This window comes from Balaenoptera borealis (assembly GCF_965194805.1).
Source record: "Balaenoptera borealis genome assembly, chromosome: 16".
NCBI lineage: Eukaryota > Metazoa > Chordata > Mammalia > Artiodactyla > Balaenopteridae > Balaenoptera > Balaenoptera borealis.
The window spans coordinates 88,019,065-88,045,402 of record NC_138872.1 but is presented as its reverse complement, the minus strand read 5'-3'; the positions used below and the strand labels follow the sequence as shown (position 1 = coordinate 88,045,402).

General features: G+C 67.1%; 2 protein-coding genes across 14 annotated transcripts; one reads left to right on the top strand and one right to left on the bottom strand.

Annotated features, from left to right (window-relative positions):
• Positions 1–516: 516 nt before the first annotated feature.
• Positions 517–12,087, top strand: MAFK (MAF bZIP transcription factor K). Of its 6 annotated transcripts, none has more exons than XM_082360052.1 (4): positions 517–654; positions 4,617–4,809; positions 8,526–8,605; positions 9,442–12,087. In XM_082360052.1, the coding sequence occupies exons 3-4, from the start codon at positions 8,570–8,572 to the stop codon at positions 9,874–9,876; spliced, it is 471 nt and encodes a 156-aa protein (XP_082216178.1). In that variant the 5' UTR covers positions 517–654; positions 4,617–4,809; positions 8,526–8,569; the 3' UTR covers positions 9,877–12,087. The 6 variants fall into 6 exon arrangements, with proteins under 6 accessions (XP_082216178.1, XP_082216176.1, XP_082216181.1 ...); XM_082360051.1 differs by lacking the exon at positions 517–654 and adding an exon at positions 3,884–4,115; XM_082360050.1 differs by lacking the exon at positions 4,617–4,809 and having other exon boundaries at positions 521–654.
• Positions 11,895–26,044, bottom strand: TMEM184A (transmembrane protein 184A). Of its 8 annotated transcripts, XM_082360040.1 has the most exons (11): positions 25,882–26,044; positions 24,067–24,152; positions 22,000–22,097; positions 21,645–21,900; positions 18,864–19,029; positions 18,270–18,360; positions 18,084–18,159; positions 17,883–17,974; positions 16,940–17,109; positions 16,270–16,467; positions 11,895–15,453 (listed from the first exon to the last, which is right to left on the bottom strand). In XM_082360040.1, the coding sequence occupies exons 2-11, from the start codon at positions 24,139–24,141 to the stop codon at positions 15,194–15,196; spliced, it is 1,482 nt and encodes a 493-aa protein (XP_082216166.1). In that variant the 5' UTR covers positions 24,142–24,152; positions 25,882–26,044; the 3' UTR covers positions 11,895–15,193. The 8 variants fall into 8 exon arrangements, with proteins under 8 accessions (XP_082216166.1, XP_082216167.1, XP_082216168.1 ...); XM_082360041.1 differs by lacking the exons at positions 22,000–22,097; positions 25,882–26,044 and adding an exon at positions 25,161–25,241 and having other exon boundaries at positions 21,645–21,821; XM_082360042.1 differs by lacking the exons at positions 22,000–22,097; positions 24,067–24,152 and having other exon boundaries at positions 21,645–21,821; positions 25,882–26,038.
• Positions 26,045–26,338: the final 294 nt, after the last annotated feature.

Below are 26,338 nucleotides of genomic sequence, written 5' to 3'. Positions count from 1 at the left end.
GTGAGGCTAAGGGATGCGCGGGGGTGGGCGGTGGGGTGTTTAGGGTTAGGGTTAGGGGAGGCCAACTGGAGAATACGGATGTGGAGTCCAAACAGGAGCCTGCCCTTCCCCAGAGCTGAGAGAGGGCGAGTTCGAGGGAGAATGGGGGTGCTCCCGGCTCGGTTCGACGTATGGGGACGACTGCCGCCACGTGTGGGGCGCAGCGCACGCCGGGGCCGCCACCAAGCAGCGCGCACTGCACCTGCGGTCATAGGTACCGCCAGCCCGCCTTGCACAGGTGGGCGCGGGGGCGGAGCCTCCGGGTGGTAGGAACCTTGGGGCGGGGCGTCGGCGCGCGTCGGCGGGCGGTGCCTCGGGTGGGCGGGGCGCTGGCGCGCGCGCGGCGGGTGGGCGGGGGCGGTGCGCGCGGTGGGCGGGGCGGCGTGACGCGCGCCGACGCCGATCCCGGAAGCGGTGTCAGATGCTGGGGAGCCGGGCGGGCGGGCTGGCGGCGGGCGGCGGGCGGCGGGGGGACTTGTTGTTCTTCGCGAAGTCCGAGCCGGAGCGCGCGGCGGAGGCGGTGGCCGACGGGGAGCGCGAGAGTGATCGCGAGCGCGAGGAGAGCGCGTGCCCGCGAGGAGCCGCCGCGCGCCCGCGCCCCCCGCGCGACGCCAGGTGAGGAGCTGCCGGGCAGGGCTGGGCCAGGGGCCTGGGGCCGGGGGGCCGGGCGGGGGGCGCCAGCCGCTGAGTCACGGCCCCCTCGGACCCGTGACCAAATTGGGCCGGACCCCGGGACCCCTACCCGGCTGGCGCACCTGCCGCCAGGTGTCCCGTCCCGAGCGCGCCGCGCGGGCTGGGGGCCTTCCTTCTGGGGAGGGGGAGCGCGCCCCCGACCCCCGACCCCCACCCCGTGTCCGGAGGCGGCGGGCGCAGGGCGGGCCGGGAGAGGGCCGGGTGGGGAGCGCGGCGTTCCGGCGGGCCCGGTGCCCCCTCCCGGCTCGCCCCACCTGTTTTGCTCTCAGGCCCCGGAGATAAACTCCGGGGGAAGCGGGGGCCACGTGCCGGGGAGCGCGTGGCGACCGGGGCGACTCGGGCCTCGCGCACCTGGGCGCTGCCCGGCTCGGCCGCGCGGTCCCGCCCCGGCGGCGCTCAGGCCCGGCCTGCGCTGCACGCGCCGGGGTCCCCACCGCGCCGAGGGTGGTCAGGGCGAGGAGAAGGGGCCTCGCCGACCAGGTCGCGGTCCGAGCAGCCGACCTGCCGGGGTTCACGGAGGGAGGCCTCGGTGTGGGAGCTTGGGGTGGGGAGGGGGACGGCGAACGCGTCACTTCCCGAACCCCATGGCTCGCGGCTCATTTTTCTCTGTGAATGGGGGTCTCCATCCCTTCTAACTGGAAATGCGGGTCCTTCGGTGCCTCTTCCGAGTTCAGGACACAGATGATGTGTCAGTAGTCTGCCTGCTTCCACACACCTTCTCCGGAACCCGGGAGGGAGGGAAGTGTTGGGCTCTGGCCCCGGGTCTGCGTTGGAAAAGCACATCGCTTTGCCCTCCGTCTCCTGTCTCCCGTTGTAGTATCCTCACGCGCCACGTGTCCTGGAGTCTTCACCCAAGCGGCACTTGCCCACTTTCTGCCCACATTCCCGGAGCACTCGGTGTTCGGGTTGCTGGAAGTCCCCTGATCCCTTTCGTGTGTTAATGATTACGCTCTTGTTTACCTTCCCCACGGCCCTGGTAGCCCAGGCAGAAGTGAGATCTTCCCCCTAACAGTTCATTCAGAGTTGACCAGCACTCACCACCCCCTTGCCAGGTGCCTGGCCTCACTCGGGGAGCTCCCGCGACTCGCGTGCCCACACCCAGCCCATGGTGACAGATCAGTGGCTCCCCCGCAGTGTGGCTTGGCGGCCCCACTGCCCTCCCCTTGCCCCTTGATTGGCATTGGCGAGGTTTTGCCCGCACAGCGGTTGCTGCACAGGTGTCTTAATGAAGTACGGCTGTGTGCCATGTGTGCCGTCTCTGGAGCCCGGTCTCCAAGCCTGATGTCTTCAGGTGATGGCGCTTTTTAAAAAAGTGTTTGTCTAAACGGGTGGGAGGGCCTGGGAAGCTGAAGGTGGGCTGTGCCATGGGTGGGGCACACCTGCAGCTTGTTGCATCCTGGATGGTTGACACCTTTCTGAGAACTTCTCTCCCTGGGTCCAGTAGGAATGTTTGATTGAGTCTGAGCTCGGTAGAGGGTGTCTGCTCTTATGACTTAAAGCTAGATCTCTCGCTATTCCAAAATAAAACATTTATTAACTCAGAACCACAAGTGAGGCTTCTCCCCAGAGCGCATTTGCCTCTTGTGCTCGAGCATAGCTGGCCTTTAAGGGCTGGCTTCCAAGTTCAGCATCGCTCACTTTCAAGGTGGTTGCTAAAAATGGGAGTTGAATCGAGGCTACTGGGGAAGTCGGCTCCGGGGCTTGCTGCGTTCCAGCCCTTTCTCCAGCCCTGCAGCTGAGGCTGCCTCCGAGCGAGCCAGGTCATTTTCCGGACCATTCTTTGTCCACCGCGGTGCGTTCTTTCACTCTGGGCTCTGCCATAGCTGCAGAGTTTGTTTACAATCTCGGGCAACCTAGAATTCCTGCCCGTGTGCTGGCTGTTCCCGAGTCTAAAGGTTTCTGGATGGACTTTCTGGATGTCGGGTCCAGTCCACACGGGAAATGGAGCCCCGGCCAGCTGGGAGCGTCCTCTGTGTAGCTGCTCCTCAGAGCAGTAAACAGTGACTCACGCTCCCCTCTGCTCCCCGCCTCCCTGTTCTCTGCTAATGGAAGATGCGTTGCTCCGGTATTTACTTTTGCTTTTTATAAGTCACAGACTCGTCATGTTTCCTCTTTCTTACAGTTCCAGGAAATTGAAAGTGTCATCTTAAAATTGTAGGATTTTAGAGCAGGTAGAAATGAACCTGTGTGGTCTCAGTCTACACACACACATACACACACACACACACACTCCATTTTATGTGAGGAAACTGAGCCCCGAGCCTCCTCGCCTGCCTGTGGGGCGGGGTCCCGTGTCCGGGGTCTGTGCAGCACCTGCCTGCTTTTCTGCGCTGCCCGTCTGGGTGCCCTGGGCCAGGGGGCAGAGAGGAGACGGGGTGGAAGCCGCCCCAGGCCCCCTCGCTTCAGTGCAGTGCTAACACACCTGCTTATGCAGCAGACCTTTCACCTGCCAGGAGTGGGGGGAGCAGGTAGGTAAGAGGGTCCCCTGCTCTCCATCCAGCAAGGGAGGCAGGGCTTGGACAGAACGACCAGGTCTTGGGCTCAGCCCTCGATGTGTGCTCAGGAGGGGGCACCCACCTACCACAGGGAGGGCAGGGGAGTCTTTCCGGTGATGCCAGGGTTGGGGGAGGGGAGGGCAGGGGGCTTGGAAGTGGGAGGGTACCCAGCACAGATTTGGCGGGGGGGGGGGAGGCCTGGCACGGCAACAGGTGGTCAGGAGAGAGTCGGACTCGGGAGGGACTCTGGGCAGGGGGGCTCCCTCTGCCTGCTCGGGGGGCTGCATCTGAGGGACCGAGATACGAATCCAGACGAGATGCAGGGGGCCTGAGCCCAGGCGGTGCTGTAGGGCCGGAGCATCTACAGGGTGATGCAGGCCGAGCCTAGCAGGTGGGCATGGAAGGAGAGGTGAGGCCTGGGGGGCCATCATCACCTGAGCTGGAGACCCAGGAGGAGGGCAGGTGTGGAGAGAGGGTGAGCCTCCGGGGCCCGTGCAGGCTGTGGGTTCTCCAGGGGCATCCGTGGCTGGACTTGGAGGTTGGGCTGCTTGGAGCCCTGCATGGCACAGCTGGGCTGGGGGAGAACAGAAGCCAGAGGGGGACCCCCCGGGGGCTTGAGGGGAGCAGGGCCTGGCCTGAAGCTGGGTGGCAGGAGCAGAGGGGCACGGGGCGTGGCGGGTGCGGGGCAGCGTTCGGCCTGCTGTCAGCCCAGCAGCTGCCTGAGTCACCTCTGGACGTAGCCAGGATGACACAGCTTCCTCGGGCTGCAAAGGCAAGGTGACCAGACGTCCTCCGAGGCAGGCAGACAGTCACGTCTTGCCGGAGGGCGGCCAGCCAGGGCCAGCCTGGAGGCCGGGTGCGGGCCGGGCTGGTGGGGTGCTCGTAGAGGTGCGGCAGGACACACACCCAGTCTCGGGGAGCTGGGGCCGGGCGGTGGGAGCCCTTCTGGTTCTGGGACCTGTCTTCGGCTTGTTTGTTCGTGGGATGAGTCGATATGTGCTTGTTTGGCAGATAGGTGCCCGCCGTGCGGCCAGCCAGAGGGGCATTCGGCCTGGGGTCTCTCGTGAGAAGGTCCCCAGCCCCCAGAGCGGGGGCAGCCGCGTCACGGTGGCTTCTGGCTTTGGGGTTTGCTCTCGGCTGTGGGAGTGGGAACCTGCCCTCCCTCCTCTGACCTGACACCCTCGAGGCCTGGGAATGGAAGGGCTGCTCTGTCCGCTTGTCTTGGGCTGAGGGGCACGGCACGGGCTGGACAGGAGCAGTGTTTCGGGGGCCCACCCTGCTCGGTATCAGAGACGCGGCTTCTCATGCTCAAGCTCACGATCTGGGCAAGCGGGCTAGTCGTCCAGTCTAGGCGAGAATCTGAAACTCTAAACCCTCCTTTGCTCCTAGGTAATCTAAAGCCGGGGCTGTTCGGGTGGGTCAGTGCTCCTGTCAGCCGCTGGCTTCCCTGATGGAGAAAATGTCCCCCGGGCCCTGGACCCTGGCCCAGCCCCACGAGGGCCGGAGCGCACTGGGGAGGGCCAGGCCGTGAGTCACCTCAGGAGCTAGGTCACAACCGAGGAAGGGATTTGCGAGAGGGAAGGTAAGAAGTGATCCTGGCCCAGGCTCACCTGCCTTCTGGAAGATCAGTCCTGAACTGTCAGACCTGGCCTACCTGCCCTGCCCTGTTCCTAATGGGCCCGGAAGGGGAGGGACACCCCAGCTCCCGAAGGTCCTCCAAACTCTGCGGTCACCTGAATTGCCTCCATCTAGGCTGCTGGGGTTCCCTTTTCCTAGAGAGGAAGCCCTCTTCCGTGTTCAGCTGTACGTGAGAATGGAGTTTCCGGCTTTGGGTTGAAAACCAGCCTTAGTTAGGCTGACGGTCTCCTGGAAGGTGCTCTAGGGTAGAAGTGCTGGCTGCGCGCCGTCTGGCCCAGCAGCTCCTTCAGGGCTTGGGGAGGGGGCGAGCGGGGGGCAGCCCCGCCATCCGGCTCCCAGTCTAGCGCTGGCCACCGAGCTTCGGGGGTGACCCCGCCAGGACGAGCCCGAGGGCTCTCTGCACGTGGCGTCGCCAGCTTCCGTTACTCGGCGGCTGGGACGCAGTGCCCGGGCGTCCTTGTGCGGGGCTGTTGGAGAGGTGTGTGGGGTGACCAGGCTCCGACGCGGCAGCGCTGGCACTGAGCACCCCTGCCCATGCCCGGCTGCTGTCTCCCACCCCAGCCGGCTTCCAGCCGGGTTCCAGCCGAGTCCCAGAGACCAGTCCGTCCTGTGTGAGCTCTGAGGCCCATGAGGTTGCCTGATGTTCCGTGGTTCACAAATACCCTTTTAGGGCGGTTGTTTCAAAACCAGTCGTTTTATAAACTCTTCTTCACACGTACAAAACTCTTCTCCGAACCTCTTTCCAAGAGCGAGCTGTTGTTTTTCTGAAGTCTGAAGTGACGTGAGGTCAATACTTTGTGTGTTTTGGGTGTTGGGCGAGAGGTGAGTAACCGTGCAGCTCCTACCCCTGCACCGAGTCCGCAGCAGGGCCCCTGCCCCGGGCCTGCAGCCCTGACTTTGGTGTGAGCCCGTCGGGCAGGCACCGGGCCGGGAGGAGCAGGTCCCTGAGGAGGGGGCAGAAGCCAAGGCAGTGGGGTCACGATGCTGAGCAGGGCGCTGGGTGTCTGCTCCCGCCCCGGACTTGCCACCTTTCCCCAGGGCGGGGTGCTGGTACAGGCCCTGCAGCCCGGGGGGTTGAGAGCACGGCCCTCGGCCGGAGTGTCTCGCGGCGTCACCTGCGTGGCCCAGCTGAGGACGTTTGGCACTGGGGCCCTTGGTTCTGATCTCCTCGTTTTTCAGAAGGGAAGATCGAGACCCACAGAGAGAAGGGGGTCTGCCTCGTCACCCCCAGCGGTGACCGGCCCCTCGGCTCCATGTTTACGCGCGTTTGCGCCATCTGCTCGGACGCAGAAGGCCTGAGAACTGGGGAAAGCTCCGAGGTCAGACCCCGGCCGGGACCCCAGCCGGACCGCTCTCCCCCGTCTCTGCCGAGGCTCCTCGCCCGTGGTCCTGGGCCCCAGTAGCCCGGGTGGTGGACGAGGTGGGCTCAGAGCCGGTGGACGTGGCCTGAGGGTCTGCCCGGGCAACCTTGACCTGGTGGACAGGGGCGCCTGACGCTCGTGGGACCTGTGCAGAGGGCAGGGGGCCGAGCCCACTGGGTGCTGAGGCCCAGGCCTATGTACATGCTGGGAATGGGCGACCCACCAGGCAGTGTCACGGTGGGCAGGTCCCCAGGGGAGGTGTCCCTGCCCTGAAGGTGCCCGGGTCCCGGCCAGGCCGGTACGTTACTGAGGGTCTGCTCGGGGTCCGAGCGGAGGGCCCCCCCCCCCACCACCCTTCCTTTTCCCACCGGGTAGGAGCTGGTCCGGGTGGGTGGGCGGGGCCTCAGTCTGTGGGAATGTGAGCCCAGCTCTGTAAACAGCTGGTGACTCACCGCCCAGCTATGCCCTGGCGTGCTGGGAGCGAGCTGGAATGATAGCGGCTCCTCCTCGCTCAACGTGGAGAAGTTTCTCATGGCCTCCCAGCCGCCTGGCCCACCAGCCCTCCCGGTGGCTTCTCCAGCCCAGCGTTGACCCCTGCACCGGAGGGAGGGGTGGCCCGTGGGGCACTCTGGGGTCTCCCCAGATGCCAGGGGTCAAGCCACCGTCAGGAAGCAGCTCTTACTTCCCTACTAGGATTGCCCCGAGTAGCGGCTGCATGTCTGTCTTAGCACACATGTAGCTGCGAGGAGCACAGAGGGGCACGGCTCCCCCCGGAGGCCATACTGGCCCTGCTGCCGTCCTGCTCTCCCGCACCAGCGCCCTGGAGAGTGGCTGTGTTGCGGGGGGCGACCAGGGGTCCACAGGCCTGGGTGCTGAGACCCTCTGGTGGTGAAGGGTGGCGGGCCGCGGAGGCAGGGTGGGTGGGTGGAGGGTCCAGGCAGTGCTACAGCGAGGGTCTCAGGGCTGCAGGGCAAGGCCGTCCACCCAGGTCTCCCTCACCTTGAGATGGAGGCTTTGCTGTGGCTCCACCTCTGGCCCCAAGACCGTCCTTGGGTGTTTCTCTGACGTTCTCTCTGCTCAGTTCACCTCGTCTGGCATTTGGAACTTGGGGGGCAGACCCTGACCCTGTAAGCTGGCAACACGGTGCACCAGCGAGTCGGGCCGGCTCCTCCCCATGCCTTCCCCAGCCGCAGGCACGAGGGGCCTGCTTGTTGCCCCACAACCTGTGCTGTCTGCTCAGCCTGCCCCAAGCCATTGTTGCTGTGGGCTTCTCTGTTTCCATGACGACCATCAGGGGTTGGCTACGTCCCAAGGTCGCCATGGCAACTATCAGAGGGGAATCATGCTTGGGATGCTTTGGCTGGCTTTTTCATGAATGATTAGAATGTGTGACACAATGCAGACGCGAAAAGGAGAAGGGCGGGCGGAGGGGCTGGCGGGCGGCAGGCGGTGGCAGAGACGGCTCCCGCCAGACGGTCAGTGAGCTCTGGAGGCGGTGGCTCCCACCTCCCCTGGTCGCAGGCTGGCTGGCGTAGGGAGCCCCCGCCCACGCTCTGGGCCTCAGGTCATGGCTGTGGGGCAGCCTAGGTGAAGGCGGTGATGTCACAGCTGCAGTGCCCTTGGCGGAGGTAGGTCTGCTGGGGAGGGTGGGGCCTGGCCAGGGCGGGCGCGGGGCTCCCCCCACCCGTAATTGGGGTGAGCTCAGCAAGCCAGGGGCTCCCCACCTGGCCTCTCGGGGGGCCAGGTGGGCCCAGAGTGATGAGGTCTTGCCAGGGCAGGGGCTGTCCCTGGGTCCAGTGGCGATTCACAGGGGCTAGGTGTGGCCTTTCGGGAGGGGGCTTTGCTGCCGCACACTTGGACCCCTGAACGTGGCGTCCTGCCACAGGTGCAAACGTCTAGCTCGGGGCCGGAGGCAGAGCAGGAAGCAGCCGCTGCTTCTGCCCGGTGCCAGCCCACGGCGCTGGCGCTCATGGCCCAGGCCCAGTGGGTGGGGGCAGCGTGGGACAGCCGTGTGGCTGCCAGGCCCCAGACAAGGTGTGTGCAGGCCACTCTGCGGGCCGCTGCTGGAGTTGGGGGTGTGGCCAGGTGTCCTCCCGGGCCCCCTGGGCAGCGGCTCAGGCCCAGCCGGGGTGCCCCTGCTTTCAGGGTGCTGCGACTGCACAGTGCAGAGCGGGGAGCTGAGCCTCCTCGGGGCCTCGCTGCAGGGGGTCGTCCCTGCTTTGGGTCACCTGTGACCGCAGCTTGCCCTGTGCCCAGCCAGGAACTCATCACACTCGCTTCTGTGCTCTGTGATTTTCAGTTACCATTTCCAAGCGGTTCTGTCCGGGTGACTGTACCCAGGTTATGACGACTAATCCCAAAGCGAACAAGGCGTTGAAGGTAAGGGGGTGGGATGGGCACAGGCCCGAGAAGGTCCCTCCCGGCCCCCGAAGCCCCTGTCCCAGGACCGCCCTAGAGTTGAGGAAGGAAGTCTGTCACCGGGTGTGGGGAGGGGCCGTGGGCTGGAGGAAGTACCTTTGGGAGAAGTGATGCCAGAGTCGGGGGCTGTGGCCTCGGGAGACGCCGGCTCTGGCGTCTGGGGGTGGAGGGGTGGGTGCCTGCCGGCCAGGACGTACTTATCAGCCCAGCCCCGGACGTGGGCAGGGTGGCGTCTGGTCCCGCAGAGCCCCTGGTGGGGTGCCCGCGAGCGGGTGCTGCAGCTCCGGGCCTGGCGCCGTGAGTCCGCGCCAGGTGCTGCCTCCCTGGGGCTGGCCGTTTCCCCGCTTAGGAGCAGAGCTGGGTCTGGCCAGAGTCGGCTCTCTGTGCATCTGTGGGCTGTGCGCTTCCAGGCCCCTCCTGGGGTCCCGCTGGGTCCATGTAGCCTCGTCCCACCGGCCTTGGCGGGACCTAACGGGCCTGAGGGGTGCAGGAGGAGGGCTTGCCGTCAGCCCCGCACCAGGCACTGGAGAGTCTGGGGGCGGCACGGCCGGGCCGTGGCCTCGTGGGGTTTGGGTGACGGAGGGCGACCGGCTCTCGGCCGGGCGTGGCCAACGGCCCCCCTCAGGGGACACCCTGCCCCGTACCGCGTGCACGCTGCTGGGCGACCCCGCGGCGCCCGTCCCGTTCCCGGGGTGGAGGGCGGGCCGGCCTGGGGCGCAGAGGGGAAGGGAGCCGAGCCCTCGCGCTCGCGGCCTGTGTTGCCGTCCCCGCCCTGACCATGCGCTGCGGCCCCACAGGTCAAGAAGGAGGCGGGCGAGAACGCCCCGGTGCTCAGCGACGATGAGCTGGTGTCCATGTCGGTGCGGGAGCTGAACCAGCACCTGCGTGGCCTCACCAAGGAGGAGGTGGTCCGCCTGAAGCAGCGGCGCCGCACGCTCAAGAACCGCGGCTACGCGGCCAGCTGCCGCATCAAGCGCGTGACGCAGAAGGAGGAGCTGGAGCGGCAGCGCGTGGAGCTGCAGCGGGAGGTGGAGAAGCTGGCCCGGGAGAACAGCAGCATGAAGCTCGAGCTGGACGCCCTGCGCTCCAAGTACGAGGCCCTGCAGACCTTCGCCCGCACCGTGGCCCGCGGCCCCGTCACGCCCACCAAGGTGGCCACCACCAGCGTCATCACCATCGTCAAGTCCGCCGACCTCTCCTCCAGCTCCGTGCCCTTCTCGGCCGCCTCCTAGTGCCTGGCTGAGGGGCGGGGCCCCGGGGTGCCGGTCGAGGGTCCCATGGGGAGCAGACCCCTTCACACCGGAGTCAAATCGCGGACCCGTGCCGGGCTCGGGCCGTGGCTGGAAAAGAGGAGGATCCCGAGAGCCCGAGTGCCAGCTGCTCTGCACACGCACGCGCCCACGCGCCCTGCCTTCCCCTGGGCCCTGCCGCCTCGCCCAGGGCTGTTGCCAGGGCTCTGTCTTGCGCTGGGGGAGTTGGGATGTGTGGAGGGAAGGTCCTTGGGAGGTTCCTGGCCAGACGTCTTCCGCCCCTCCCACGAGCAGCACGTCCGTCCCCTGCTCGGCCCCCCAGCCGGGGCAGGACCCCCTCACCGCCCTGACTGCCCTTGGGTGCCCCAGGAGGAACCGTGCCCCAAGGGTTCCGAACACCCCAGGATCCTGCTTCAGCCTCAGCCAGAGGCCTGTGCCCCGTGAGCGGGTGGAGGAAGGGCTGCATGTGCGTGAGAGCGTGTACGAGCCTGTACACACGAGTGTGTGCAAGCACGTGTGCACGTGGACCTGTCCTCCCGTCAGTGTGCCAGTAGCTCTGGGGGCCTTGGGGAGCGGCTTGTTAATGGGGCTCGGGCGAGCCTTGGGTTTTCCCCTCTGTGTTGGGTGACCTAGGGCTGGTCCCCGTCGAGGAGTAGCAGCCGCCTGGCCGGGGAGGGGCGCCCTGGGGCGGGCGGGCACGTTCTGTGTGGAACAGGCGTGAAGGTGGCGGCGGTAGCCGCAGGCACGGGCCGCGGAGCTGGGCAGTGGCGCCTGTGGTCCTGCCTGTGGGTCCTGCTGCTGGAGGAGATGAGAGCAGGGAGAAGGGTGGGGTTGGAGAAGGAGGAGTGTGGATGGTGGGGGGAGGTGACGATGGGGGCGGCACTGGGCTGGAAAGGTGGCAAGGACCAGCTGCCGGGAGTGCTGGGACGGGAGTGCCCGGACGGTCTGTCGGCAGAGGACACGGGGACTCTGCAACCTTGGTGCTTAATCATTGCCTGGACCCTTCACCCGCTCTTCCTTTCTGGCACTCGGAGCCACTGATGACTGGGGGGGGCCTTTGCTGGGGTGTCCTTTCCCAGAGAGCCGCTGCGGGGCTTCTCACGTGGCTAGGCAGGGGCCGCCCCTTCCTGCCCCACCTGGGAGGATGCCGGGGCTGAGGGGCAGGCGGCCAGTCCCGAGCCCACCACAGGCCAGAAGCCCTGGGCTCCAGCTCGTGGTTTCCTCTTGGCTTGCCTCCCACCATTTAGTAAGCCCCCCAGCAAGCTGCAAAGCCCCTGCGCAGGGTGCCAGCCGCCCCGGGAGGAGTGGGGGGAGGGGGGAGGGCGCCAAGGGCTACAGACAGAAAGCGTCCCCCTGTCCTGGGAGAAGGCGCAGGGTCTGGGGCGTCTGGGTCCTTCCAGAGCCACGGCCGGTGTGTAAAGAAGCTGTTGATACCATAGCCATGGTAGGTAATCCACATTGGATATCAATAAGGACCATGGGGATATTTAAAAGAGAGAAAAGTATATATATATATAAAATTATATACACATTTTATCGTACAGATTTTCATACCTTTTCTTCCTATTTGATACTGTAAGCCTCTCTAGGGCAGAGCTGCCTGGGAGTGTGGGTGGGAGTGGGACCACCGCCCGCACCTGGCTTCTCAAGTTGGCCGCTCGCCGCCCACCGCTGCCCTTGGGCCGCGCCCCAGCCGGGTGCCCCACGGGGTGGGCGGGCAGGCGGGCGGCCTGGGCTCTCCGAGCACCCGATCCCGCAGCCTCCACTGCCCGGGACCAGGCCTGGGAGACCAGCGTGATCCCTCCCCCTCCTCTCAGAGCGTTGAAATTTCATTGTCACAGTTTTAATATATGGATTTTTTAATTTAAGAAAACAGGCACAGCCCCCTGGCTGTGGGGGCTGGTTTCCCGTCCCCCGTGCTTCCGGCTCTCTCGCCGTCCGGGCGACAGGGCCCTGCGTAAGCCCCGCTCCCGTTTCCCGCACCTCTGGCCACTCAGCAGTTTCATTTCAATATTTATTTTTGTGCTGCTTTTATCATGATATAAATTATTGAGAAGAGACCCTATGTCGTGGCCCCTGTGGTGTGACGTGCGGCCCACGCCCGCCCGTCCCCTCCCGGCCACACCTAATTTATTGCTGTACATCTCTGCCGTGACGCTTTTGTACCTTTCAATAAAGAGTTTTCTGGTTTCACGTTGTCTTGCTGCACGGTTGGTGCTTTGGGCCAACCCTCCCTCCTTCCCCGGCCCGGAGGGCTGTGGGCCGCTGCATGCGCCCCCCCCCCCATCCTAGCCCCCGTGGCTGTAGCCCCCCTGGGGGCGGGGTCACCGTCGGATGCTGCTCGTGAGTGGGTCTCCAGGGCTGTGCGAGGAGGGCTCAGGCAGGTGGAGGCAGGCGGGCTCCCTTTCTGAGTGGTGGGTGGAGTTCCCGAGGCCCCTACTGCCCTGATCAGGAGCCCCTGTCGGTGGACGCGGCCCCCCCCTTCCCCGGGCGGCTCTCTTGGCTGGGGCTCTAAGGTGAGCTCGCAGCGGGTGGGAGAGATGGGGTCTGCCTGGGTCCGGGGGCAAAGCCAGTAAGCAGACTCTGCTGAAAGCCAGAGCCAGGGGCCCGGCCAACCTGGGCCTGCTGGCGGGGGAGGGGGTGCCCTGTCCTCGGGATGCTGCCCCCTTCTTACCCCACTGACCTTGGAGGGTCAGGTGGGTCAGCACTTGGCCTTGGCCTCTGAAGGAGGGTCAAGCTTGCAAGGAGGTGTGCTGCTTGTTGGGGGTTCTGAACACTGGCAGCCCTCCCGCCCCACCTCTGCCGGGCTGACCAGGGTGGCACCTTGTAACCAAGGGCCTGTGCTTCAGCGCCAGCCACTGGGCTTGAGCCCCACCCCCAGCTTCCGTGTGGCCTCCGCCGGCTCCTTCCCCCCAAGTCCCCGAGCTCCCTTCTGTGGAATCAGGTGCGGGGACGGACGCACTCGGCACGGCGCGGTCACTGTCACCCCGAGCTGCTCGCTCGCTGTCTTCCCCCAGCTGAGCAGACCCCCGCACCCCGGCCTGCTGCTCCCGGGAGCCCCCTGGGTGTGTCCCTGAGACCAGAGCTGGCAGCAGCCTCTGGGTGCAGGCTGGGGAGGCACAGACCCTGACCGGCTCTGGGCTCCAGGGAGGTTGTTAAAGGGTTCCTGCCCCCAGGCCGCTCAGCTGCTCTGGGGGCCGCCACCCTGCGGCTTGGACCGCTGGGGCCATTTCACAGGTGAGAACACCGAAGCCAGAGCATGTGGGTGAGACAACCGGCCTCCGTGGCCACCCCTGGCCCCACGCAGTGCGGCCTGGAATCCGGAGCCAGGTTTTTGTCAGAGACGGAGAGGTGGCCCGCGGTCCCCTCCTCGGAGCACCCACGCTTCCCCGTCAGCAGGGCCAGGCCCGTGAGGCCGGCAGCCCCTCTGACCTGCTCTGAGGCTCTGTCCCACCTGCAGGTGTGTTGTCCTCACTGCTTGACTTTGTTACGTCAGAAGAGCCTGGCCACGGGCAGAGGGGCCTGTGGGGCTGGGACCAGTGGGCAAGCAGCCCCTCTTGCCAGCTCCGTGACCTCAGCCAAGTGGCTCAACCTCCCTGGGCCCCGGCCACCCGCCCGGGGCTGTCGTGAGGATTGTGTGTGTGTGGCATTGCTGGCCCGGTCCTTGGCACACGGCGGGTGCTCCCAGAGCGCCAGGCCCGCCTGAGAGCACCCCAGGACCGCACGCTGTGTCGGGGTCTCCGGAAGGCGGCCCTGGCCCACATGCCCTCTGGGTACACAGCCTTGGGCAACTCAGGCCCCAAAGCAGGGCGCCTCCAGACGAGGGCCTTGGGGCAGCACCGCCTCCCCTGGCTTACTGCAGGGCCTCTGCCCTGCAGCCTCCAGAAAACCTCCCTCCTGGGTCAGCGGGTCTCTGGGGGCCCCGTGGCCGCTCACAAACCAGCTGACAGACGTGGGGGCCCGAGCTGGGCCTGCCAGCCGCAGAGTGCGCGGTAAGGCAGATGGGGGGCCTCCCAGCTGGCGGCAGGGAGGAGGCCGGCCTATCTTATCAGGCAGCTGGGCTGGGCCCTGGGAGAGGCCGCGGGCCTTGAGTCCCGTGCCCCAGGCCCAGGGAACAAGGGGACAGGGGTGACCCCACTCTGCCCTGGAAACCGTAGGCTGGTTCCGGCCCTGCTGAGTCTCTCTGAGACCCTCAGCGCCTTTCCCTCTCTCCCTGGGTGACGTGGGAGCCAGCGGCCGGGAGGCGTGGGAGGTCGTGGCTGGGTGGTGCCCGGGCCTTCCTGCCGCAGCGCTGCCAGCTCCGCACACCTGCCCACGGGCGCACCACCCGGCACCTTTCCCCGGCTCCCGCCCCACCCTACTGAGCGCCCCAGACACACTGGACGGACCAAGGCTCACAACCCGCTGCCGCCCCCTCCCCACGCGGGGCCCCCCAACGTCCAGGGCCCACCCTCATTCCCCCTGTCCTGTTCCACCTCCTGGGTCCCAGGCTCCCGGGCACCAGCCCCCTCCTCGGGCGGGGCTGGCACCGGGCCTTGAACTGGGGAAGCCAAGGCTCCGGACCGCACAGCCGTGCGCACGGCGGGGCAAGCCATTCCGGCTCTAGTCCGAGCTTGTCGCCTGCCCGCTCTCAGCTGCTACTGTGGCCCGCGGCCCCAGAGTGGACGGGGGCCCTCCCCGCTGCACCCAGACTTCGCACGATGGGTCTCATCTGTCCGCCTCACTGTGGTCCATTCATTAGGGCACTGACCCTGCAGGAACACAGGCCACTAGAATCACTAGAAAACCGAGGCTGTTTAGGCATAAATAAGCGCAGTTCACCAGGAAGCCAGAGCCGCCCACCGGTGGCCCCGGCCCCTCCCAGACTCCCAGCAGCCGCACCGGCCCTTCCTCCACGGGCCACCCCCCTCCTGCACTCTGCGGAGCCCTCCCGCCTGCAAGCCCCGCAGCTCCGGGCTGCCCAGCCCTGCCCGGGGGCTGTCCATCCAGGGAGGCCACCTGAGCCGACGGCCGAGTGAGCCTGGCAGGTCCCTGGGCTTGTCAGGTAGGCTCAGGTGCCCTCTTCTGAGGCCGAGGGCCCACCAGGCGATGGTGCGGCCCCGGGGCGCCTGGCAGGGCTACCAAGCGACCCGCTCCGCTGGCCAGAGGCGGGATGGGCAGTGGGCTCCACGGGCCTAGCAGGAGGCTCCCAGGAGAGGCCTGACCTTTGGCAAGACGGTCGGTGGGTGAGGGGCCCTGTCCTTTCCCAGCGGCCTGGACCACTGACCCCAGCCAGGCGGCCGCGGACCTCGGGGCCCCCCTACATCTCCTCCGCGGGGATCAGCATCCTCTTCTCCACGTTGCGGCTCTTCCTGCCCCCGCCGCAGCCACCATCCATGCCAGGGTGGGTGCTGGGCAAGGGGTCCCTGCCCTGGCCGGGTCCCGGGGCCTCGTGCGTGGCCTGCTGCGTGTACTGCTGGTAGGCGGGCGAGAAGTTGTGGATGGCGTCCTGCACGATGTCCTGCGGGCTCACGGTCTCCCTGAGGCCGCTGGAGATGCTCTGCATGGGCGCCGTGGGGGCTGGCGACAGGCAGCGGGTGGGCTGGGGTGCTCCCTGCGCCCCATCATCTCCCCCCGTGCACCCGGACCCCGGGACCTGACCCTGCTCCCCACCAGCCTCGGGGCTGCCCGGGGCCGGGGCTCCTGCATCTCCAGGCCCTGGCTTCGGCCCGCAGAGGGTGACTCCTAGGACCCCAGAATCCCAGCCCAACTTCTCCACCCCAGCCCAGCACTGGGGCTGTCCCAGCCCAGAACCCCTGCCAGGGGTGGCAGAGAGAGACCGCCGTGAGCTGGCCCCCATCTTCTCTCCGCCCTGCTGTGAACCCTTCACACCCTCGGCCACTCCAGGATGACCGGTCCAGGCTCAGGCCACCCCTACCCAAACGGGCCACTCTTTAGGGACACCAGCACCAGCCACCCCTTGGCCTCTCCGGTCAGGCTGGTCCAGGCACCTGGGTATGGTTGCTGGGACCCCCCAGGCTCAGGCGCTGCGCCAACCCCCTATCACCGAGGGACTCTGGGGGGCCCAAACATCAGGTCCAGCCCATCTCACTCAGAGTTCAGCCCGCCTGCCCGCCGGCCTGCCTGGTCTTTTCCCCCGGACCACGTGCACGTGAGGCACCTGTCTGGAGCTTGGGTCCTCCGTGGGGCCATCTCCCTGCCCATCAAGTCGACATTCCCAGGGCCCGTGGGCGAGACGGGGGAGAGGGACATGGTGCTGGGGGACCCGGGGAGGGCGGGGCTGGTCAGGCCCACCTCAGGCCCACCCTGTGATGGTCCGGGTGCACCAGCGCCACCTTCTCCACCCCCGCCCGGGGCTGGCGGGGCCCCGAGTACCTGGCGAGCGCTCTTTCTTCTCCGAGTACACCTGGCAGGGGAAGGCGTAGCGCAGGGCGACGGAGGCAAAGAACATCTCGATACAGATGGCGAGGTTCTGGTAGCCGGCGGCCACCGTGCCGGCCCCCACCCTGCTCCCCTCGATGACCTGGGCCTCAGGGAGGACCCCACACCTCTCCAGGATGGCCAGCAGCATCCCTGGGGGGTGGTGATGGCCACTCAGGTGCCTGCCCCGGACAGGAGGCTGGACTGCAGCCAGCCCCAGCCAAGAGTCCCCCTGAGGCCGGCCTCATGGGCTTGGCGGGGGTCTGCAGGGTCTGAGGTCCAGAGGGGCTGGGAGCCCCCAAAGCCGGGGCCTTGGCACAGCGGACATCCAAGAACTGCCCGAGCGCCTGTCCCGACCTCTCCCTGGCCCCACCCCTCACCGTCCCCTGAGAAGTGGGGGCTGGCGGTGCCCAGAGCCTGGCCCAGGGCCCACCGAGGACAGGGCTCCACCGCCCCCCGCATGGCCTCTCCCCCACACATCGGGCCAGACCTGCCGGGTGGGGAGCCCACCGTCTACCCCCCGCCAGGGGCTTGATGGCCTCCCGCTGAGAGGGCCGCCTGCTGACCCGGCTACAGCTGGGGGATCTCTCTGGGCTCCAGCCCCTGCCTCAGGAGCCCCACCCACCCTGCCAGAAAGAGAGGAAGATGACGGCCTTGATGGTGAGGAACTTGAGGACAGGCTCAAAGGGCTGCAGGAGCTCCCTGGTGGCGAAGTAGAAAAGGAACAGGGCGTAGAGGGCCAGGCTCACGGAGGAGTTGTAGATGAGGGTGACGTAGAGGTAACCGCTGTGGATGCTGGGGGCCAGAGCCAGGGCCGGTGGTGAGGGTGGGCCCACGCCCCCGTGCCCTCCTCACCCTCCAGCCGTGCCATCGGCCTGGGCCCCCAGCCTGGGCACGGGCAGTGGCGCAGACCTGGACCCTCCCTCCAGGGCCTGCAGATGGCACCCTAGGGGAGCGGCAGAGGAGCTGGTTGCAGGGCGTCGCCTCCAGATCAGGGGGGAGCCCTGCTGGCCCTCCCCTCTCTACCCTCCCAGGCACGGAACAGCCCCCTACGTCGTGGACCCACAATCGTGCGCGGGTGCTTCGTGTGCATGTCCACGGTATGAGCATGTGCACATGCTCACTGTGTCTTCCCATGTGAAAGCACGTGTGTCAGCACATGTGCATGTGCATGTGAGCGTGAGTGCGCGTGTGCACACGTGAGCATGCGTGCGCATGCGCGTGAGGAGTTCGTGTGGACCCAGGGCAGGGGCACGGGCCAGCGCAGAGCTTGGCTCCCTGGGCCCGAGCGCCCTTAAATCCACGCTTGCCCTCCAGTGGCCCTGCTGTGGGGTAGCGCTGGGGAAGGAGCCCATCGCTGCCCGGGCCGCGAAGCCCTGGAGTCCCCAGGGCACATGTGTGACAAGGGTCTGTTTGCCATGGCCTTGCCCCCGGCCCTTTCCCAGGAGGAGGAGGGGGAGGGGATTTGGCCCCTGCTGAGCCCTCTGCTGGGCCCTGCCTACCTCCCCCGTGCCCCCCAGGCCGGGCCCGCCCACCCGCTCCCCGCCCGCACGCCAGCCCGGCCTCACTTGAAGTCCCCGTCGTGGTATTTGCCGAACGCCTGCAGGACGATGGTGACCAAGGCCATGATGGGCTTCACAATGCAGAACTGCAACGTGGCCTGGGGGTGGGGGAGGAGAGTGAGGGGACGGGGGAGGGGCCGAGGAACCCCCAGCACACTGGGCGGTGAGGGGCGGTCAGGGGGTGGCTGGGAAGGGCCGGGCACTCACCTGCTTGCAGAAGCGCAGAAACCCGATGGAGTAGGACATGCCCCGAAGGCAGCAGGTGCCATAGAAGCAGCTGGGCCTGGGGTGAGGGAGTCCCTGAGGTGTGTCCCTGGAGGACACACCCCCAGACTGGCCTGGCTGCCCACCCTGGGCGTAGGGGTGCCTGGTGGGCTCTGGGGAGACGCTCACCGGATGGGTTTTCCCCGAATCTCAGCCATGATGGCACTCTCGCCCCCCAGGTACTGGAAACAGAGGCTCAGGAAGCTGTAAATGACAAAGGCTGCAGAGCAGGGGTGTGGGCAGTGAGCCTGGGCGGTCCACGAGGGCACCCGGCCTGCACGAAGGCTCCCTGACCGCTCAGAACTCCTTGGCGCCCATTTCCTGGAAGACGGCTGGGGTTCAGCTCACGCAGCAGGACCCACTCCTCACGGGGGCTCCCGGCCGGGTTCTGGGACCACACGCCATCCCTGGTGGGGGTGGGGCCTGCAGCAGTCACGGCAGCTCTGACGCCCCCCACCCCGTCTGGGGCCCGTTCCCCCCGCAGGCTCTGGGCAGGCCCAGCTGCAGTGTCGCCCCCAGCTTGGGAGCCTGGGAGTCTTGTATCGTTAGCGCCGCTGATCCCGACTGTCCCGCAGGGGCCTCGCTAAGCCAGACTCAGGCCTGGAGGGTGGGGTGCCCCGGGGCAGGCGGGGGGAGTGCAGGCGCCTGGGAGCCCCTCACTCGGCTCCCCCTGCCAGCCCAGCTTGGGGCCGCTCTGGGCCCCGGGGAGCCAGCTGTGCTCACCTTCGTAGCAATCCCGCACGGAGTCAAAGTAGACGTAGTGCTGGTGGCCCCCCAGGAGGAGGAGGCTGAGCCAGGAGTCGAAGGCGTAGATGGGGACGATGAAGAGCAGGCGGATGATGTGGCGCTGCTCGCTGGGGACGGTGTAGGAGCGCAGGTGCAGGTAGATCTGGGCGGGCGGAGCAAGGCAGGCCTGGGGGACATGGCCCACCCGCCACCCAAGCGGGAGGAAGCAGAGCGAACCTCCCTGGGCCCTGCCCTTAGCGGACACTCCGCACTGGGAACGTGCATTCACTCACGTGCTCATTCATTCATTCATTCATTCAACGAGAATTTCCCCTGGGGCAGGGGGATGGGTGGCAGTCACGGCCCCCTCGTGGACACGACTGGTCTGGAGAGCAGTTTGGCATTTTGACACGGAGGCATTAAAAGGGCTGATACCCTTTGACCCTTTCTAGGGATTTATCCCACGGAACAGATTTATTCAGAAACAAAAGTAGGATTTGCGTTCAAGGACGTTCGTTCGTCGTAGGGACACACACGAGACCCAGCACGGTGGTGGGGCCCGTGACCGAGATGCAGCCATGCAGAGGGCTACCCTACAGCCCCGAATCGCCAACGTGGGGAGACGCTCCGATAGAACGCAACCGGTCACATCAGGATGACAAACCGAGCAGGACCCAGGTGTGTGAAAAAGCAGGGTAAAAATGAAGGGAAAGACATCCCTGGACAAAAGGAAAAGATGGGTGGTTCTCACGTTTATCTGTATGCCTTCCTAGATCGTCCACATTTTCTACGAGGACAAAAAAAAAAACAGTGACAGGGTCTTTGGAAGGAAGAGGCCCGGGGGGGCCGGGCAAACAGGTAGCTGGCTGTAGTCCCAAGCAACTCTGGGAGGCTTCCCGGAAGAGGTGCCATGAGAGGAGGTGGAGAGAGGGCAGGCAGAGGGCAGGCTGTGTGCAGAGACCCAGCTTCTTAGGGCCCAGCACGGGGAGTGGCGGGGGCAGCCTGGCGTCAGAGTCAGGCTCCTTATCAGCCACTCCCTCCCCAGCTGGTGCGGCAGAAGGGCACGGCCTGACCAGCTATCAGGAGACGGACTTCTGCTCCTGGGCTGGCACTACCTGGCTGGGGGCCTTGGCAAGCCACTGTTCTCTCTGTCCTTGGTTCCCTGTCTTTAAAGTGAGGGTCCAGTCTCTCTGTCCCATTGGGCTCTGAATGGGTGGGGAGGGTGGGACTCCTCCATGGGAGTGCGGGTGGGGGCGGGGAGGAGGGTGAGGCCTGGGAAGTGCCACCCACGGGGTCTCCATCAGCCCCGTCCAGGCTGTGGGCTGCCCAGGACGCTGGGCTCCAAACACACGTGCCCAGCTGGCACCCAGAATTACAAAAGGTCAGGGCAGGAGACAGAGGACAAAGCCAAGGCCCAGACTGTGGCTGGAACTGGCCTGGACCCAGGGCGTTGGGTGCCCGTCCCCCTTGCTGCTCCTTGTCCCACAAATCACAGCCGACACCAGACCTAAAGCCATTCTGCCACCAGGGAGGAAGGCACGGCTTCCCTGCAGATGCAAATGCACCACCCCCCTGTCCGGTCTACCTGTCCAGATGCTCCAGGGCAGCTTGGTAAGACTCAGGGCAAATGCTGCCTCCTCCAGGAAGGCCTCCCGGATGGCCCCAACAGGAAGGGACCTCCTCTTCCTGCCGCTCTCAGCTGCACCTGGCCCACTAATATACTTGCCGTGTCTCCCTTATAGTCTGGTTATTTGAGGCCACACCTGGACACGCACCACACGGCAGGCGGCTCTCACTGAGAGGGTATCTGCCGCCACCGCCCTGCCTCGGAGGCCTCTGGCCACCTGCTTCCCTGCCAGCCAGTCTCCTGACCGCCCCCTGCCCCTGGCTCACCCCGCCAACCCAGTCCCTACGACAATGCCAGCCGAGTCATCCTACGGGGCCGCTCTGCTCTCAGCTCCCCCCAGCGACAGCCTCCCCCCACTCCCCAGCAGCCCCGGGCTGAAGGCCGAACTCCCGCGAGATGTCGGAGCCCCTCCTACGGGTCCCAGGTGCCTCCAGCCCAGGCAGCCCTCTCCCCCCGGCTCTGCTCGTGTCTCTCCGGTGCAGTCCTGGGCTCCCGAGCCCCTCCGCTGCCTGAGATACGCGGGACCCCACTGCCCAGCCCTGCACTCGGGCACCACCTCCTGTCACCCGCTCCCTGGCTCCTGCTGCCAGGCCTGGCGCCGCTGCGTCGGCGGGCTGCCTGTCTCCCCAGCTCTGGGCCCCTCCAGCCAAGCTCTGACCCTGCTTCCACTGCCGGAGCCTGGTCTCGCTCCTCACAGAGCCACGTCCCAGCCTCACCAGCTTTCCCGGGGGATGCTGCACCTCTGGAGGGGAAGGACCTTTCTGCTCCCGGCTGCGTGAGCCTGGGAAAGACCCCGGCCTCTCCCAGCCTCAGTCTTCTCGTCCGTGAAAGGGGACAGTACTGCTGACCTCAGCGAACAGGCTGAGGGGCCAACGAAATGCCCCGGGGGAAGGGCCTGGCGCCCGGCTGGAGCTCTTCACTCTGCCTGGAAGAGGCCGCCCACCTTCGGGCCCAGCTCTCTCCCTCCCCTGCCCCCTCCCCTGGCCCGATGCTGCCTCCGCGAGCCCCTGGGCCTCTGGCCCGAAGGCCTCCGAGGTCTACACCCAGGCCATCGCTCGTGGACCCACAGCCCCAGTAGGGTCGGCCAGGGCCAGGCTGAGCTGTGGCTCACGGAGAGTGGGTCCCAAGGGAGCGCGCAGGGGAGGGCTCACCTGGTGGCCGGTGAGCACCAGGGCGGTCCACACGAAGACGCCCGAGACGCCGCGGGCCAGCGCCGTGGTGAGGAAGAGCTGGGAGGTGCCCTGGGAGCTGTTCCCCACGCGGTCCACCTGCGGCCTGGCGGGCACGGCCCGCGGGGGGGCTCCCAGGGGCCCCGAGGCATTAGTCATCTGCAGAGGCGAGGCAGGACGCAGATGGGGGAGGAGGGAGGGCAAAGGTGCACCCAGACGCTGGAAGCAGCCCCAGTGCCTGTGAGGGGGAGAGAGCGGGGCAGGGACGGGGAGGCCGTGCTGAGCAGGGCACGCTGGGCTTCGGCCACCGTCCCTCCCGTGGGGGTTCCAGCCCGACCTTGCTGCCCGCTTGCCTGGGCTCTGGGCAGCCCTCTGTGTGCAGGGACCCAGGTCCAAGGCCCGGGCCTGGGCGCCCTCTTCCCCAGGGTCAGCCACCTGGGTGCAGACACCAGCTGCCTGACTGTGTCCTGGGGCAGTCGGTCCCCACCTCTGGTGTCCCGGGCTTGAGGGGAGCCTGCTTTTCAGGGGCCAAAGACATCTGAGAAAGTCGGGGAGCCCCCGGTGCCCTGCCTGCCCGGGGTGGAGTCCGGGAAGCAGGCCAGACTGGCACAGCCGCAGCAGCAGACGGGGTGGGGAGGCGCCCTGCACCCACCGGGCCTGCCTAACCGCCTGGCGCCCAGCTTGGCCAAGGCCCCTGGCCACCCTAGCCCGCTTGCCAGCCCTGGGTGCCCTGTTCTCCAGCTGCTCGTAACCCACTGGGGTGCTGGGCGCCTCCCGCCTCCCTCCAGACCTGGTCACAGGGTCCGGCACCTACCTCTCAGTCAGGAAGCTCCTGGGCCAGTCCTGGGAGGCCCGGCCTCCAGGGAAGCCTGGCTGGTCATTTGTGTGGCCACATGGCCCCCATGGGCAGCCCCAGCGGGGGTGGGACCAGGCTACCTTCTGGAGGCTGGGCCAGGCGTGGGGACGGGCGGCCAGCACTCAACTCCCGGGTGGCCCACCAGAGCCTCTGGCTGCAGGGAGGTGCCCAGGCGGAGGGGAGGAGCGGAGGGCTGTTCCCTCCCCCTTTGACACTCTATCCCTCCCCCGGCTGTTTGCTGAGGCAGCTGGCTCCCAGGAACCTGCCTGCCGCCAGGTGCCCTCACCTGCCTGCGCCAGAAGGCCAGGCAGCTGCTGCCTGGGCCTGAGATGGGGGAGGGGTCTGCGGTGGGCCAGGGTGGGCTGTGTGCGTAATGGGTACGGGCTTCCAGTTGGGGTGATGAAAGTTCTGGAAGGAGATAGAGGTGGCAGTTGCATGACATTGAGGGTGTATTAAGTGCCACTTTAAAACAGGTAAATTTATTATGAGAATTTCACCTTGGTTAAAAAGGCCCCCGTCCCCAAGAGGTGCATTGGAAACATTTCTGTTTTTTTCTGCCAGGGGGCGGGGGGGGGGGTGGTGGGGAGGATGGGGTGTGGGTGAGTCACAGACAGGCCACTGGGCTCACCCACCCCCAGGCTCCTGAAGGAGCCGGCAGGGTGGGGGACCTCAGCCGTCTGCCACCCTGGGTACGGGGACTAAGTGCCCACACGGTCCTGTCCTTGGTGCCGCCCGACCCTCCCTGCGGCCCTGGGCCGTGGGGTCAAGGACACTTTCAGAGGTGGGAGTCGGGGGCTCCCACGTGTCCAGGGTCCCCCAAGGGTACAGGAGGGTCTTGGGGGAGGCTGCCAGCCCCTCGGACACACCGCCCCGTTCCCCCACCCCTCCGCCCACACCGCCCCCCTGGGGAGTCCCCCAGACACGCCCTGAGGCCCCCATCCTGACTCAGGTAGAGCCCCGGGACCTGGCCCGACTCCCCTCACGGCCTCCTCCGGTGCCGACTCTCCTCCCGCCTCTCAGATGTCACCTCCTCTCTCTCTTCACCTCTTTAAATTCCACAGGCGCGTCGGGAACCCCGCTCCTTGCTCAGCCCACGCCCAGGGCGCCGGTGTCCTCCGCGTGGGCTCCCACTTGGCCCAGCAGGGCTGGCCGGTGTGGCCTGGCCCTTCTCCAGCCGACAAGGGTTCCTGCGAGCCACGCGCCCGCCCCCGAGCCCCGCCTGCCCACGGCGCCCGGACCTGCGGCGCTGTCCGCTCGGCTGCATTTTACAAACCTGGGGCTCTCCTTCCTTCTCTGGCTTCCTGACCAGGTCGCTCCAGAGGCAGCCCCGGCGCTCAGCCCTTCGCCTGCCCCTGCTCTCTGGCCACCTGGGCACGCCCCTGCACCTCGCTGGGGCTCTGCTTTCTCATCGGCAAACGTGAGTTTAGGGTCTGCCAGCCCCTGCCTGGGGTACGGCATTCAGGTCCCTGCAATCCCTGGGGACCTGGGACAGCACCCCCTTGCCTTCCCCCTAGCCCTAGACCCCAGACCCCGAGCAGGGCCACATACCAGGCGCGGCCGGGCGCAGCAGAGGCCCAGGGTGGGTGAGGTGTGCTTCACCCGCTTAGAGGGCACGACTGACATGGGTACCGGGTCTGGGGGAGCGAGGGACTCAGCACCCCGGTCCTGGGAGGGGTCGGGGAGAGGCTGACCCAGCGGCCACCCACGGGGCTCTCTGGCCAAACGAGGCCCCACCCCTGGCGGCTGCTCTCACAGCCGGCACCCACTCTGGAGAGGCGGCCTGGCCGGCCGGGCCTGATTTCCCTGCCCGGGGCTGGACACTGACCAAGCCTCTCGCAGGACAGACCTGCCCGCCCAGATGCGGGCGGCCGGCGCCTCTGACCGCTGTTTACCGTGACCAGGTGACTGGGCCCTGGGCAGCTCCTGGCCGAGCTGTGGGGTGGCCGAGGAGCCGCGGGCCAGTCACGGACCTCAACGCCCCCCTCCCGACACCTGCCCTTCACCCCAGGGACCTAATGGCCTCAGTGTGGCACCAAACCTCCTTCCAGCCTCCCCCACTGTGCCAGCCCCCCTTCTAGGCCGGCCTGCCATTTCCGGTGGCACACGGCTACTCTCCCACGGGGGACAGGCTCTCCCCTCCCGCTTTCCCTGAGCCCAGGCCCTTCCAGCTCTGAGCTGCCCGCTCTGGGCTGGCAGAGACGGGGGCTGGAGGGCAGGGTGGTGGGAGGCGTCCTGACACGCCCCCTTCCCAGGCCGGCCCACCAGGGAGTGGCAGATGGGATTTGGCCCTGGGCTTTGGTGGCGGCCCACACAATGGCCACTGACTCAGCTAATGCCACCACAGCCTGGGCCGGGGTGACTGCAGAGGCCCCCAGCACGCCCCTGCAGCCTGTTGGTGATGAGTCCCGGCCGGGCCACCCGCCAGCCTGGGGACCCCCGAGCCACTCCTCCCCTTCCTCTGGGCCTCCGGGGCCGGGGGGGCTGAGGGTCCTTCCAGCTCTAGTTTGGGGGCAATTTGGGAAGCTGTGCCTCCCCGTGTCCAAGGTGCTGGCCCCTCTGGGCAGGGCACTGGGCCCCAAAGCCGGGCAGGAGCAGGGCCCTGGGTCCGACACGAGGGCTGGGACCCTGGCCTGGTCTCTCACCGTGTCTGTGACTTAGGGCCAACCGTGGGCCTCTCTGAGCGTCAGCTTCCGCGGGTGACGGACGGCTGTGTGCAGCAGGTCAGCCCTGGTAAGAGCGGGGACCCGGGAGGCTTTGCCCACTCCTCCCACAGGCTGCTGGCGCTGGGGGCTAGGCGCGGGGTGCCGCCAGCCTCGGGCACGCGGGTGGCCTTCCTCTACTTCTGGGCTGCCGGGCCCACCAGCCCTGCCCTGCAGCCCAGCGGGGCCCACACGGGGCCTCGGAGTCCTTCTCTCTTCTTTCCGTAGGCCTCCCATCCTCTGTCCTGCCCATGCCCGGCCGAGCCCCTCCCCAGGCCTGTTGCCTCGGTCCCCAGGGAGAGCCTGTGACTCCCCAGGGCCTGTCCGTACCTGCCCGCTGCCCCAGAGCAAGCTGCCCCAGCCCTGGGGGGCACCCTTCCGTGAGGACCTGGGGCAGGGGTGCCGACCTGGGCCTGGCCCGGCTGGGCTGGCCTGAGACCCTTTTTGGTCACCAGGTGGCATCCTGGGGCCTGGCAGGGGGCACGGCCTCTGGGGTTGAGACGGGGTGGGGACGGAGCAGCTGTGAGTCTCAGAATTTCAGGGTGTGGGCGCTTCTCTCCAGAGGTGCACGGGGCCCCAGCCCGGACACCACACCTCTCTTGTGGGTGCGCGTGCACACACACACACACGTGTACACACAGGCGTACACACACACATAGCTCACCTCCCTGGTGGCTCCCTCGGCCATCTGGCCAGGCCCCTGGGGCAGGTCTGTCGCAGGTCTCCAGGCCTGAGGAGGCGACCGGGGTTGTCCGGCCCCGCCGCCGGGCCTCCAGGACTCTGCTGTGCCTCCTCACAGCAGCCTGGGTCAGTCTGATACGATTGCTCCTGGCAAAGCGCTGGCCTTGCCCCAGACCCAGAAAACCCCTCCCTGCCGCCTGCCCCACCCGCCCTGCCAGGCCGGCCCTACCTGCCCAGGTAGCCCGGCCACACCCTCTGCTATGCCCTGCCCAGATTCGGGACCAGCCGTCCCTCCCACCCACCGTCCAGCCGGCTGTCGAGTCTCCGACATCCAGGCGTGGATCTTGTCTGGACCACTGACCAGGTGTGGTTCTGGGTGCTCCATCTCCCTGGCCCATCTGTGTAGGTGGGGGGGGGGGGTCCCACGCCCACTTCATGGT